Source organism: Typopeltis vanoorti, chromosome 3 (assembly GCF_054136105.1).
Source record: "Typopeltis vanoorti isolate ZY-2024b chromosome 3, IOZ_Tvanoo_1.0, whole genome shotgun sequence".
Classification (NCBI taxonomy): Eukaryota; Metazoa; Arthropoda; class Arachnida; order Uropygi; family Thelyphonidae; genus Typopeltis; species Typopeltis vanoorti.
This window is the reverse complement of record NC_143551.1, coordinates 85,926,322-85,942,466: the sequence shown is the minus strand read 5'-3', so window position 1 is coordinate 85,942,466 and position 16,145 is coordinate 85,926,322. Positions and strand designations below refer to the sequence as shown.

The 16,145-nt window shown below is 40.3% G+C and overlaps 1 protein-coding gene across 2 annotated transcripts in view; it reads left to right on the top strand.

Annotated features, from left to right (window-relative positions):
- LOC150108348 (uncharacterized) overlaps nt 1–16,145 on the top strand; it is a 509,704-nt gene that overhangs the window by 395,624 nt on the left and 97,935 nt on the right. For both annotated transcript variants that reach the window (XR_016548130.1, XM_090390709.1), the window contains exon 11: nt 1,669–1,895. Coding sequence is in view for 1 of the 2 variants with exons in the window: in XM_090390709.1 (XP_090246835.1) it covers nt 1,669–1,895 (227 nt within the window). In the remaining variant the exon portion in view is untranslated. The remainder of the gene's footprint in view (nt 1–1,668; nt 1,896–16,145) is intronic.

Genomic DNA, 16,145 nt, shown 5'->3' with positions numbered 1-16,145 from the left:
AAAATAACTAGTCACATGAATAAGGATGAGTATCAGGAAGTAGTGTATGGACGGATACCACAAAACTATCTCTCCTGGGATCATAAAGGCTTAAAGGGATATTATCTTTTTCTTCTTTTCTCTTTAGCTGATGCAGAATTAAAGTAAAGCATCTTGAATTGAAGGAATTCTGATGGGCTTACTACATTGATGATAGTTTACTCCAAAAAACTAATAAGGCTACAGATTTTGATGTGACAGGAAATTGCTATTCATGTGACTGACAGGAAATTGCTATTCATGTACTTTTTGCAGAAGTGATGGAATTGTAGAGATTAATACTGATGTAGAGATTTTGATATGATGGCTGACAGGAAATTGCTATTCATGTACTTTTTGCAGAAGTGATGGAATTGTAGAGATTAATACTGAGAAGAATTCTGATGTGTAAGAATAAGGAAATGATTTTGTTTCTTTACAAGATCTTGTTAAGCCCACATTGGCATTATTATTGTGTTCAGATCTGCAGGATTTTGAGGAAATGGGAAAAGCTAATGCAGAAGTAGATAACCAAAATGATATTAGGACACTAATATTGGGTTTGAGGAGAGATTAAAGGAGTGTGGATTACAAATCCTTGTGAATAGACTGAAGAGTGGTGATGCAATTGGAGACATATAAGCTGGTAAGTAGATATTATAAGATGTAGTTGGTGAAATCTTTTAGTAAGATGGAAAAAGAAAAGAACAAGAGGTCATTATCATTATTATTACATGACCCCTCTAAGGAATCCAAGGATTCATCACAGGAGGGCACTCTATTCCACTATACAGAACTCACCATCTTCCCCTACTTAATCTTCCAACTACTACTACCACAATGACACTACTACTACCATCAACATGCAACATCATCTACCACCACAACAGTATTTTTTGCCCTGTAAACAGTGTGTGCGCACATGGCTAATTTGTCTGTATGCAGGAGAAAAAAAGCCCAAGGTTCTGGGAGGAAAAAAAAAAAACTACTACTGCTGTATGAGATTGGCTGACTCACCTTCATTTGAAAAGCCCACATAAAGATTTCTCTCATCATAATGGGCATTGAACCCAAGTCTTTTCCAATCAAAGGACACGTTGTCCTGTTGTTTTTTCAGTTGTGCCACAGAGGCATAGAAGTTGAATAGGAATATGGTTAACAAGAGTTTGAAAGCTAAATTTTTTTTTTGGCGAGTGGTGAGTGAATAGAATAGGTGTTCAATGGAGGTGATGAGTACATCACCAGTGACTGAAATTAAGAAGAGGTACAATAATTAGTGTTTGCTGAGTGGTCTCCTTTGATGATTCCTTGGGACAGAAATCTCTTTATAGTGCAGTCAGGAAAAAGACTAATCTTGCGTTTCAGCTGAAATAAAGTCAGCTGTCTCATATTAAAGTGGCAGAACTTTTCCTGCAAAACAGGCACACTTGATAGTGGCTGTAGTAATATGCCATTGCACTTTGTCTTTGTAATATAACTTAACTAGCATAAGGCTTTTAATGAGTTTTTTTTTTATTAGCCTTGAATGATACATGTACTTCTGTGTTTTGCTCTGGTATTGATTTTAATCACATTTCTAAATGTGTTTAAAATAAATTCCATAATTTATTTTTTTAATGGGTTTATTATCCTTTATTTTTTTTTTTAAAGCTGCAAGCTACATCAGGTCAGAATGAAGTAGCAGAAAAACAGATCACAGAACTTCAACAAAAATGCTCACAATTAGAAAAAACCCATTCTCAAAAGGAACAAGAAGCAAAGAAAGCACGAGAAGATGCGAGGCGATCACAAGAAGAATTAGAAAGGCTGTTACAAATTATGTCTAATATAGAAGAAGAAAAGTTTGCACTTAATAAACAGATAAAAGACCTTCAGGAGTAAGTTACCTATTTTATAACCAACTGTCATAACTTTGTCATAATGTTTATAGACTTTTGTTATTATTATTATTATTATTATTATTATTATTATTATTACAGCATACACTGAAGTGCCATTGAATTTGGGATAGGAAGATGCTATGCAAATTCTGTACCGCCGCTCCTGCATTTGCATGCATGTGGCTGAAACTGTGGTTATATTTTGCTGTCAGGGTTGGCTTTCCTAAGCATTCGTCATGAGAACCATAATTGGAAAAGCATGGGATTTAGATACATGTGACAGAGAGCAGATCATAAGTGCCCGATGGATGGAGTTACTCAGTCTCCGAAATTGTCAACAAGCTTGGATTTTCTTGTATGACAGTTTCAAGAGTATTTTAGGAATATAAAAGTTCTGGCAAAAAAACAAACTGTAAAGGGCAACCAGCCTTGAATGATCATGGGCTTCACCATCTGACTCGCATCGTACGGACCAATAAAGGCCAGACATTAATCTCAAATCACCTCCTATCTGAGAAAGATAGGAGGTGATTTTGAGAGTCCTGAGAAAGATTAGAGGCGTGAACAGATGGCATCAATGGCAATATCATATTAAAAATGAGGATATTAGGAAAGAACTTGACATTGTCGGCATCCAGGAATGCATTAGCGGAGCTAATCTCAGGTGGTATGGTCACTTAAATAGAATGGGAGAGGAAAGATTAGCAAAACAAGTGTTCTCTGCCAGGTTGGCAGGAAAACAACCCAGAGGAAGACCAAGATATAGGTGGATTGATACGGTACCTTAGACGATAGAAATACAAGATCTGATAATGTTGGAGTCTTGACAAGTAACAGATTGATTTGGAGGAAAATTGTAGATAGGAAGTTAGTAATGATGTAATTTTTTCATGTAGTACTGTCATATCCTGTACACCCCTTGAGGGTACATGGCAGGAATTTGATGATGATGACCTCCTATCTGAATGAGAGTTCCAGCCAGAAAGTCACTGCAAGGACCATGCATCGTTCACTTCACTGTCTTGGCTTCTGGATTCCCTGACCTACAAGAGTCCCACTTCTAATGGCATAACACTAGGCTGAATGCCTTGCCCGGGCTAAAGAACATCGAAACTGGACAATTGAAAATTGGTGATATGTAACCTGGAGTGATGGATCACGATTTAAACTTCATAGCTCCAATGGGAGACAGAGGATATGGTGCCAATCCCATGAAGCCATGGATCATGATGTCAGGTCAGAACTGTACAAGCTGGTAGTGGCTCAGTGATGGTTTGAGACTGCTAGTGCATCCTGGTATGTGGAACTCATGGCAAACCATTTACATCTATTTATGTTTATCATGTATTCCAGTGGAGATGGCATCTACCAGCAAGACAACTGTTCATCTCACTGGTCCAGGAAGGCCTACTGCATGGTTCCAGGAGCATTCTCTGGACAATGAAGTGGCCATGATTTAAATCACATCGAAAATCTTCAGGCTACTGTCTAGCAGAGTCTTTAGGTCTGTGTTCCATTGCCACCAAACTTGAGTGAATTGTGGATAACTCTGGAGGATGCATGGGTTGTCATGCCTGTGAACCATTTTTGCAAGCTTGTGGAGTTCTTGCCTCATCATGTGGCAGCCATCTAATTCAATGGCACTTCAGCGTATACCTTCACAGAGTTGAAACACTCATCATGCAAGGCCTATTCTTAATGCCAGAGTGCCTGTCATACTACACCTTAAATTCATTTGCTCACAACACTCTCTGGCAATGTATTCCAACCATTTGCTATGCAAAAATCTTCTCCTTACTTGTCTGAATATAAGCTGAATAGCCATGGGCCAAGCAGAGAGCTCTATAGTACTTGATTTGTCACTCTTATTTCAGACACTTCTTTGCTGTCTAAAAGGAAAACAGTGTATGAATAAAGTATCATATAATACAAGTCTGTCATATACCTCTCCTAGATATACTCTCAGTTTGAAATTTAGTCCATTTATCTACCATTTCATACACCTTTGTAACAGTTCAAATATTAATTTATCATGTGGAAATCTGTCAGATGACTTTGCAGAATTCAGAACTTCCAAAGTTTTTTTTTTTTCTTTATCAATTTTTCTGTATTTTCTTTGTCGACTTCAGTCATTACTCTGTTATATCATAAAATATGACCCAGATTAGTAAGTCATGACTATCCTAACATGAGATGTGTAGGCTGTCAGAAAGATTCATTTTTTCCCAACAACAACAGTTGTTATTGTTGGCATCTGTACAGTGAGTACAGATGCCTAAGTCTTTAGGCATCTATATTCACAGTGTGCTGCTGAAGTGTTTTCTCCCATTCCTATAGAAACACTTCACAATCCAGGCAAGCAGGAAAAGTGAAACCCATCGCTCAAGTCGAGATATAGTGATTGTAGGGTCAATTGATTATAGAGTTAGTCTTACTCTTTCATTTATACCACCTGATGGCTCACATGTTATGCAAAATTCACTATCTTTTCACACTCACTCATTCACCATATTTCCCTATCAGTAATTTTTTGAATTAATTTTTTATTGTCAAAATCTTCCCCATGAAACTACCTTAGTCAATCGCCTTTGGACCCTTTCCAACATCTCTTCATCCTTCTGAAAACCAGGTTATGGTACCTACTAAGTGTGAGAGCATCCTTCTGAAAACCTGGTTATGATACCTACTAAGTGTGAGAGCATTTCATCTACTGGTTCTCTCTTTCTCTACAGATTGCTCCGAACAGAGGTACTTTAATTTGAAATACCCTGTATATTATATGTCACATGTTTCTGAAACCCTCTGGATCCCAAAACACCCCATATTTAAACACACACACACATACACACACACACTTGATGTAGATTAAATGACTGGAAGCCAAGAGATAAAAAAATAAACACAATATTTTATTTAAATAAACTGCACAAACTAGTTTTTGTATTCTTAGAAGATGTCATCCGGTGTATGATGATGAAAGATGGCGTCCAACAAGAAACGTACATCAGCGTCAAGCAGAATTTCTCTACGAAAGTTTGGTTCTGCATTGGTTCTGCAGAACTTCTCTACGAAAGTCTGGCGCAACACATTCACTTCGCAGTGGATGCATTGCGGAAACTGTTATATGTATGTGCTGAGGAATTATTATTATTATTACCCCCAAGACCTCATGGAGTCAAAGACTCATCTGGGAGGTCCCTTTATCACATACACAGCTCATCATACCGTGTCTTAAACACACTCAAACAACTTACAAACACTACACTCTCGGGCAAGGCATTCCAATCATTTACAACTCTGCATGAAAAAAACCTGCCTCTCACACCCCTCCTTATACAGCTTCCAGGGATGACCTCTGGTTCTCCTCTGATCTCCCACTATTTTCTGTAGAACTATTTTAACATTGATCCTATAACAACCCCTTACCAACTTGTAGGTCTCTATCATATCTCCCCTCTTCCTCCTGTCCACCAGACTCTGCAAGTTGCATCTTCTCAATCTTTCCTCATACTCGACATTCCAGAGGTCAGAAACTACCTTAGTCAATTGCCTTTGGACCCTTTCCAACATCTCTTCATCCTTCTGAAAACCAGGTGACCAAATCTGGGCACAATAGTCCATGTGTGGCCTAATCAAAGTCTTATACAATGGAACAAGAATCTCCCTACTTCTACATGTCAGTGTCCTCCACATCATTCCCAGAAGCCTTTATGTTGTCTTCACAATTTTGGCTATGTGTCCCCTAAATTTTATCTCCTTACCCACTATCACCCCCCAGTTCTCTTATTTCCTCCACCTCCAACAATATATCCTCACCAAGCATAAATTCTACATCCCATCTTTGTTTTCCAAATTTTAAAACCTTACATTTTGCAACATTGAACTCATATCCCCATTTCTGTGCCCAATCACTCAATTTATTCAAGTCTTCTTGTAAGGCCACAACATCTTCTCTACTCTTCATGGTTCATCCCAACTTTGCATCATCTACAAACAACTAAATATCTCCATCCAAATCTTCACCAATATCATTAATATACATTAATTAACAGTAATGGCCCTAAAACAGACCCCTGAGGTACTCCACTAGCGACTTTCCCTTTCCTTGATATTACTCCCCCACAGTGGCGCACCCAGAGGGGGGGTAAGGGGCCTGGGCACCCCCCAAAGAAAAGGAAAAAACACTAGAAAAATTTCCAAAAATCTTTTTCTAATTAAAATTCATTTTTTTTATTTATGTTGTGTGCTACTTATGAATTAGCGATCACCTTAATGCTCAGTTATAGGTCGTATGCGATGTGCAGTGTGTATTCGCAAAACGTCTACTCAACTCGGTCCCCACCAAAGGTTAAATCCTGAGCACTCGGCCCCCTCCAAGATTAAATCCTGAGTGCGCCACTGCTCCCCCATACACAACTTGTTGATACCTATCAGATAGCCAGTCTCCGATCCAATGCACTAATCTAATATCCAATCCCATCTGCTCTAGCTTGACTGTTAACTTATCATGAGGCACTCTATCAAAAGCCTTTGCGAAATCCAAGTATATTACTGTGTATTCTTCTCCTCTGTCCAAGGAAGCAGTCACTTTATTATAATAAGTAAGTAAATTACTAAAACATGATCTCCCTTTAGCAAATCTATGCTGTCCATCAAAGATAATACCATTGTAGTCAATCCAACTCTGGATCCTAGTTATCACAAGCTTCTCCAACAACTTAACCACAACACCTGACACACAGATAATCCTATAGTTTGATGCTTGAGTTTGATCACCTCCTTTATGAAGTGGCACAATCTTGCCCTCCTTCCACTCCTTAGGAACTTGACTGAATGCAAGACTCGTATTAAAAAAATATGTCAAATCCCTGGCACATTCCTTCAGTATACGTGGTGATATATTATCAAGTCCCACAGCCTTATTAACATCTAGTTTACTCAACTCCCCATACACCTCTTGCTCACCTACAGTCAGTCTCTCCTCCCCATCATCAACTACACTCAATCCCTCCATGAAGTCACATTCACAAGATTGAAAGATATTTATGAACTGCTCATTAAGTATCTCCACCACACATTCTGCATCAGCTGTCTTTATACCATTTTCTTCAATCAGTGTCATCTTTCCATAATCATTCTTTCTTTTACTGGCTACATATCGAAAGAACTCCTTAGGATTCTTTTTGGCTTCATTAGATAACTTCTGTTCATACCTCTCTTTAGCTACCCTCACCAATCAAGTCACCCTCCTTGCCTGGTCTTTGTAGACCTCATGGAGGTCTACAAAGTCCTCCATGAGGTCTATAAAGAACCATGCAATTGGTTATTTGCACTTCTCTTATGCTGCCTCCACAATGCCCTTTTTCTCTGTATTGCATGCTTAATCTCTTTATTCATCCATCTCACATCTACCTTATATAAACTTCTCACCCTTGGAATACATTTAGACATTGCATCTACTAGACAGTTTTTGAAAATCCTCCAACAGATAACTCCTCATTCAATGCTGCACCTGCAAGCTGTCTCCTGAGCTCTTCATAATCACCCCCCCCCCCCTTGTAGTTCCACATATACCCTCTTCTCACAGAGGTCCTCACACTGCTGGCAACCACCCAGGTAATCACCTCATGGTTACTCTCACCAATTGGTGGATGATTTGACACCTCATTTATGATTATATCATCTGATGAGATGACCAAATGCAAGACCCTCAATCCTCGTGTTCCCTCTATTACATACTGTCTGAGGTAGTTATCCCTCAAAAACTCAAGAAACTCATTTTCTTTACTTCCAGTTGCTATCTCATCATTCCAGTCTATAGTGTCATAATTAAAATCACCCATAATGATCACCCTTTTCTAATTTGCATGGTTAATTTGATGAATTTGATTATCATCAAATTAGCCAAGCAAAGACCACCATCCACATTACCTGGTCTATAACAACAAGGAACTACAACAAGGAATGTAAAGGATCTGTGGACTGTTTGGCTAAATGAGAAGAATGAAAACGTCAATGTATGTGAGAAGTGTCGGGATAGGCTGGAGCGATTAGGTATGGAAGCAGATGTCAGGACCGTAGTGGATGAACTTTGGCAGGAGTTCAGGAAAATGAAAAGTGACCTTCATCTTTTGCAAGAGGAATTGGAAGTGCTCAGTAAGAAGGTTCTGGAAATTAAATCCGACTTAAATGCGTTGAATAGAAAAATTAGGACTATGGAGATTACTCTAGCTGAAGTAACTAGAACAGGATTAAGTATGGGAGAGAGTCTTTGGTGATTGATGAAGAAATAAATAGTATGGGAGTGATTGGGAGTCAATGAAAGCACAAGGTCTAGAAGAAACAAGATGTCATAAGAGTGAGGGAGTAAGTAAAAGAGCGTTGAGTAATGAAACTGGGAGAGTCATGCTGAATAGCATAGAAAATGAGGCCGTGAGTGACTCTTGTTTGGACTTGAATGAAGTTATGAGTGGCAAAATATATGGTGATTCTATGATTAAGGGTATGGAGAACAGTATGACTGAGGAGTGCTTGGCTGGTGGAACAATAGAGAGAGTGGCTTCAGCAATAAAGAGAGGGCATGATGCAGAAAAGATGATAGTTATGATGGGTATAAATGACCTGAGTGGTAGTATAAATTGAGTAGCAAAAGATTTAAGAACATTGTTAGATATCATGAAGAAAAGTGTCAATGGGAGGATAGTGTGTGTATGCTGCCTCATTTTGACAATTATGAGTTAAGTAGACGAGCGATGATAACGAATGATATGATTGCAAGAATGTGCAAAAAAAAGAGGTCTGGAATTTGTTGATGTCTGGAGTGTGTTTGAAGGAAAAAGACAGCTGTATGCAAGAGATAGGCTGCATCTGAACATGGAAGGAATAAGCAATTGAAGAAGTTACTGTTTTCTGAGCAAGTTGAAGTAATTGGGCAGGGAAACTACTATTGAAAAGGTTGAGTGTAAGAGAGAGAAACTTTAGCACTGATTGTATATTTATTGATCCTTATTCGCAGAATAAATTGCAGAAGAGAGGGGATAAAAATTGGCATGGAACTACCGAAATTAGTGACATGTATATCAGTTCTAAAGCTGGTACAAGAACTAAAGGGAATCTGCAATTTTTGTATACAAATGCAAGAAGCATTCGAAATAAGAGGGAAGAATTTTTGGCATTAGTCAGTGCGATCTCACCAAAAGTTATAGGCATTAGTGAAACTTGGCTGTCAGCAGAAGATGTGGTGACTGGAATTGAATGTGATGGGTACAGTGTTTTAAAGGTGATAGAGAAGATAGAACGGGGGGGGGGGGAGTACTGTTGATGATAGCTGGTGAGTTGCAGCCAAAAAAAAAAAAGTAGTATATCAAGATGATAGACATGTGAATGATAGTACATTTGAAGTGGTCTGGTGTGAAATAGTGACCAATACAACCAAATATACAGTTGGTTGCTGCTATAGGCCAGGGGGTATAGGGAGTGATATTGAATTCATGCATCAGCAAATTAGTGCAATGAGTGCAGGGTTAGTGATTATTATGGGGGATTTTAATTATGGTGATATCAATTGGAAGGAGGAAATATCATGTGGCAAAAGGAAATGGAATTCATACATCTTCTACGAGATAATTACTTGAAACAGCACATAACTGAAGGGACACGTGGTGTAAGAGTGTTGGACCTGGTCATTGGCTCTGAGGAAGTATGCATAAGTAAGGTGTCCTCGTTATCTCCAATTGGTGAGAGCAATCATGTGGTATTGACTTAGGAGGTTGCCAAATTTGTGGATTTATCTCTTAAGAAGGGATATGTACGGAACTACAGGTTAGACAATTATAACAAGCTTTGGAGTGAGCTTGCAGCAGTCCCATGGCAGAACATATCGCAGGGGAAAGATGTTAGCAGCATGGGATAAAATCAGCAGATATCTGAGGGAGGCAATATCAGATTGTGTCCCCATGGTCAGGAAGACAAACAAGGTAGGTGTTAGATGGATGAGTAGTAGTATCAAGCTTGATCTGCAAAAAAAGAAAATGTTATAGAGAATTTACAAGGAGAAAGATGATCAGTACACCCATGAGCAGTACAAGGCTCAAGCTAGAAGGTTACCAGCATAGCATGGTAAGAAAAGCTAATCAGATTATGAGAAGTCCTTAGCCAAGGAGATCAAGGGTAATCAAAAAGAGTTCTTCTGCTATGTGGCAAGTAAAAGGAAGAATGACTTCGGAAGGATAACTTGCAGCATGTGTGCTTCTAAGGAATTACATATGTGGTTTGTTAAAGAGAGTGGAGAGCGTATGTGCGCAAAATGCAGGCAGTTGGAGGAAATAAGTACATTAGATATATCGATATCCGACTTTGTTGCTCCAGGAACGGAGAATGAATGTAGGAAGACGAGTAGTATGATAGGAGAGAATGAGAAAATAATGGTTGATAGTGTGGAAGGTGTGAGTGACTGTGGAAGTTTAGGAGATGGTTTTGTTTGGGAGAGTGAATTTAGATTAAGAGTGACTGACCTGCAGCGGGAGATAGATGAGTTGAAAGAGGAGGTGGAATGTCTAGTGAATGAGAGCAGAAGTATGAAAGATAAGATTAGGAGAATGGAAGAGATGAATGCAAGGCGAATCAGAGTAGGAGAGAGAGAGAATTTAAGGAGTATGAGTGAGAGGTATGGGGGTGCTAGAAGAGGAGAGATTGGAAACAGTAGAAGAGAAGGAATGAGAGAGAGGTATGGGAATGCTAGCAGACGAGAGGATGAAAACAGTAGGAGAGACGGAATGAGAGAGGGATATGGAAGTGCTAGAAGTGGAGAAAATGGAAACAGTAGGAGAGAGGGAATGAGAGAGATGTATGGGAGTGCTAGAAGAGGAGAGAATGGAAACAGTAGAAGAGAGAGGTATGGGAATGAAAGAAGAGGAGAGAATGGAAACAATAGGAGCGATGGAATGGTAAGAGGTATAATGTATGGTGACTCAATGATCCGTGGTGTTCAGGATAGGATGCGTGAGGAGTGTTTGCCAGGAGGAACAATAGAAAGGGTGGCTATGGCAATTAAGAGAAGTGAAAGGGTGGATGAGATGATTGTGATGGTAGGAACGAATGACTTGAGTGGTAATGTAAGTCGGGCAGCGAGAGATATGAGATTTTTGCTTGAGACTGTATGGAAGAAGACAGAGAGAGGAAAAATAGTGTGCGTGTTGCCTAGGTATGATAATGATGAGCTGAGCAGAAGAGCGGTGATATTGAATGGCATAATAGCGAGAATGTGTGACAAGAGAGGACTGGTATATGTGGATGCTTGGAGTGCGTTTGAGGAAAGAGAGGAGTTGTTTGCGAGAGACCGTTTGCATTTGAATGAGAAAGGACGTAGGCATCTGGAGAGATTGCTGTTCTGAACGAGTCAGTGTGTCCCAGGGAGGATGATAGCAGGGGTGGCCTCTTGTGGGAATGGATACTTGGGAGAAGGGAGACAATGTCAGGTAAGACTGAGCCCAGTGGAGTCTAGAAGGGATAATGCTGGGTATAGAAACAATGGCATTTATATGCTGTATACTAATGCCAGGAGTATCCGGAATAAGGGAGAGGAATTGGTGGCGCAGATAGCATCAGCCTGGCCAAAAATTATTGCGATCACTGAGACGTGGTTGACAGAAGGAGATATAAAAACAGGAATAGAAGTCGCTGGGTATAGCATTTTTCGCCAGGATAGGAGGGGAAAGCGTGGTGGTGGGGTGCTGCTTATGATAAGTGATGACCTATGTCCTCTAAGAGTGGAGAATTTGGAAGGTAGTGAGACAAATGATTTTGAGAGCGTATGGTGTGAGGTAGAGGTAGGCAAGACAGGATATTTAGTGGGGTGTTGCTACAGACCCAGGAGCACAGAGGATGGGGACCAGGAGATGTTTAGACAGCTAAGTTTGGCAAGTGCAAGAAGAATGATTGTTATGGGAGATTTTAACTTCAGTAGTATAAATTGGAGAGAGGAAGATGCATGTAACAATAGGGGAATGGAATTTCTAGAATTCTTGAGGGACAAATGTCTTAGGCAACATGTAACAGAGGGAACAAGAGGTTCAAAAATTTTGGATTTGGTTATAGCATCAGAAGAGTTGATAATAACTGAGTTGACGTCTCTCCCACCAGTTGGAGAGAGTGACCATATGGTTTTGACTTTAAAAATGAATAGACATGCAGAAGTATCAAAGAGACGGGAACTTATGTGGAATTATAAGGCAGGTGATTATAATAGTCTTAGACGTCAACTTCGGGAAGTTTCATGGAGGGAGGAATTGGAAGGCCGGGATATCACCAGTGCGTGGGAAATTGTGAAAGAATATTTGTTATCAGCAATGGTAAGTTGTATACCACGAGTGAAGAAGAGGGCGCAATTTGGAGTAAAGTGGATGACAAACAATATTAAACAGGAATTGCATGCGAAAAAGAGGCTATGGAAGAGATATAAGGAGACAGGTGAAGAGATGCATGAGGAATATAAGACACAGGCCAGAAGAGTGACTCGTGTGGTAAGGAAAGCGAAACTGGAATATGAGAGGAGATTGGCCCTAAGATCCAAAGAAAATCCTAGGGAATTTTTTAGCTATGTGGCCAGTAGGAGGAGAAATGACTGTGGAAGAATGATATTGTGGGATAAAAATGGGAATAGAGTGACTGATGCAGAGGACATAGTGGAATTGTTCAATGAACACTTTATTGGAGTATTTCATCCTAGAGGAGTCAGTTTTAATGCTAGAGGGTAATAAATTTAGTTTAATCCTTTATCCAAGTGTGAGCAAACAAAGTTTGCGCCTGAAAGTATCTTCAGGACTGGGTTAAGGTGGTACACACCAGGGCAACTCGTTGCAAAGGTGGAGCAAGCTACCAACACTCCTATCCTAGTATCTCCTATAATGCAAAACACATCTCCTTGCGGATATGTCTATTGTTATGCATTAAGGGAAGGGCCACTACCCAGACCGGTTTCGACCTTTATTGAGGTCTCTTCAGTGGGAGCCAGGCCCAAGTCGAGATATCAGGCAGAAGCATTAGCAGGTCATCTCCACCTATAGGAATTGCCAATTGGTGTGCCACCCTTTTTTAATAAATTAAAAAAGTGTGTAAATTAAAAGGTGTGTACCACCTTAACCCAGTCCTGAAGATACTTTCAGGCGCAAACTTTGTTTGCTCACACTTGGATAAAGGATTAAACTAAATTTATTATACTCTAACCAAGTGGAAAATAAACTTTCAACATCTTTCTCTAAATCCAGAGTAATTTATTAAAAAAGGGTGGCACACCAATTGGCAATTCCTATAGGTGGAGATGACCTGCTAATGCTTCTGCCTGATATCTCGACTTGGGCCTGGCTCCCACTGAAGAGACCTCAATAAAGGTCGAAACCGGTCTGGGTAGTGGCCCTTCCCTTAATGCATAACAATAGACATATCCGCAAGGAGATGTGTTTTGCATTATAGGAGATACTAGGATAGGAGTGTTGGTAGCTTGCTCCACCTTTGCAACGAGTTGCCCTGGTGTGTACCACCTTAACCCAGTCCTGAAGATACTTTCAGGCGCAAACTTTGTTTGCTCACACTTGGATAAAGGATTAAACTAAATTTATTATACTCTAACCAAGTGGAAAATAAACTTTCAACATCTTTCTCTAAATCCAGAGTAATTTATTAAAAAAGGGTGGCACACCAATTGGCAATTCCTATAGGTGGAGATGACCTGCTAATGCTTCTGCCTGATATCTCGACTTGGGCCTGGCTCCCACTGAAGAGACCTCAATAAAGGTCGAAACCGGTCTGGGTAGTGGCCCTTCCCTTAATGCATAACAATAGACATATCCGCAAGGAGATGTGTTTTGCATTATAGGAGATACTAGGATAGGAGTGTTGGTAGCTTGCTCCACCTTTGCAACGAGTTGCCCTGATGTGTACCACCTTAACCCAGTCCTGAAGATACTTTCAGGCGCAAACTTTGTTTGCTCACACTTGGATAAAGGATTAAACTAAATTTATTATACTCTAACCAAGTGGAAAATAAACTTTCAACATCTTTCTCTAAATCCAGAGTAATTTATTAAAAAAGGGTGGCACACCAATTGGCAATTCCTATAGGTGGAGATGACCTGCTAATGCTTCTGCCTGATATCTCGACTTGGGCCTGGCTCCCACTGAAGAGACCTCAATAAAGGTCGAAACCGGTCTGGGTAGTGGCCCTTCCCTTAATGCATAACAATAGACATATCCGCAAGGAGATGTGTTTTGCATTATAGGAGATACTAGGATAGGAGTGTTGGTAGCTTGCTCCACCTTTGCAACGAGTTGCCCTGGTGTGTACCACCTTAACCCAGTCCTGAAGATACTTTCAGGCGCAAACTTTGTTTGCTCACACTTGGATAAAGGATTAAACTAAATTTATTATACTCTAACCAAGTGGAAAATAAACTTTCAAAATAATGCTAGAGAGATAGGACTGGTACGAGGTCTGGAGGTACAGGAAGAGAGTGTGTTTCAGATACTGAGTACTCTGGATGTCAGTAAAGCTGTTGGACTGGATGGTATTTCGCCACGAGTTTTGAGAGAATGTGCTAGGGAATTGACAATACCTTTAACGTGGCTTTTCAATGAAAGTCTGGCTTTGGCAAAGGTGCCCAGGGAATGGAAGGAAGGTAAGATAGTGCCATTGCATAAGGGTGGTAACAGACTGGAAGTGTCTAATTATAGGCCAGTCTGTGTGTCATCAGTAGTTGTTAAGATCTTGGAGAAAGTAGTGAGGGACCGTGTACAGCATTGGGCAGATGAGGGTAATGTTATCTGTGAGAATCAACATGGATTTGTGAAAGGACGCTCTTGTTTTAGCAATATGCTAGCCTTTTATAATAAAGTTACAAGAGCATTAGATGAGGGAAAGGCATATACTGCAATTTTCGTAGACTTGGCGAAGGCATTTGACAGGGTGCCACATGATAAGCTGATATTTAAGTTGCAGCACATGGGTCTGGATGTCAGATTGGTCAACTGGATTCAGGATTGGCTGTCTGATAGGTATCAGAGAGTTGTGTATGGTGGAGCAGTTTCCAGGAGGCAGAGGGTTACAAGTGGGGTCCCACAGGGCTCAGTACTAGGACCTATATTGTTTAACCTTTATATCAATGACATAGCCAGTGGATTGCCAGGGGATATTCAGTTGTTTGCGGATGATGCGAAGCTTGGAAGGATTATTAGTAATAGTGCAGATGTGGTAGCCCTGCAAGAGGATTTAAATAAGCTAGATAGATGGGCAAATGAATGGGGGTGTCAGTTTAATGCAGCAAAATGTAAGGTCTTGAGGTTTGGGAAACATCGATGGGATGCTGCATACTCTATGGGAGGAGTTATACTGGAGGAAGTAGGGGAGACAAGAGATCTGGGGTTGATGATTGATAGAAACCTGAAGTTTAGGGGACATATTGCAAAGGTGGTGAAGGTAACACAGAGGATTGCTGCTATTATGAGAAGGACACTGACCTGCAGAGATAAGAGGGTTATCATTCCGTTGTATAAGTCTCTGATCAGACCACACTTGGACTATTGTTCTCAGATTTGGTCCCCAGGATTTGAAGGGGATAAATTAACTGTGGAAAGGATACAAAGACGGATGACAAAGATGGTTTCAGGACTGTACAAGGATAGTTATGAGGATCGGCTGAGAGAATGTGGACTGCAGAGTTTGGTGGATAGAAGAAGGAGAGGTGATATGATTGAGACTTTTAAACTGTTGAGAGGTGGTTACAGGGTTGACACTGGGGAGTTCTTTCGCTTGGTTGATCAGCGGGAAGGAGTGATGACAAGAGGCCATCCCTGGAAGTTATGAAAGGAAACTGTGAGCAAGAGGGTAAGGAGTGGTTTCTTTGTGTGGAGGGTGGTTGAGCCGTGGAATGCATTGCCTGATGGAGTGGTGGGAGCGAGAACGGTCAGTGGGTTTAAGGAGTGGTATGATAAACTTTGTGTTTCTCAGGGGGGGACTTCCCCTCGATGAGTCTTGACAGACTTTATGTCTTAGAAAGGACCTCCCTCGAGAGTCTTTTGACTCCTTGGAGGCCTGAATAATAATAATAATAATAATAATAACTTAGTGGGTGACGATGGTATCGAGGTGGCCATTTCAGATGTAATAGTAGAATTACTGAGTGATCACTTTTCAAAAGTCTATCACCCAAGTGAGAATATCTCTGTACCTGTAGCAATAACTAATGTGAGAATTGA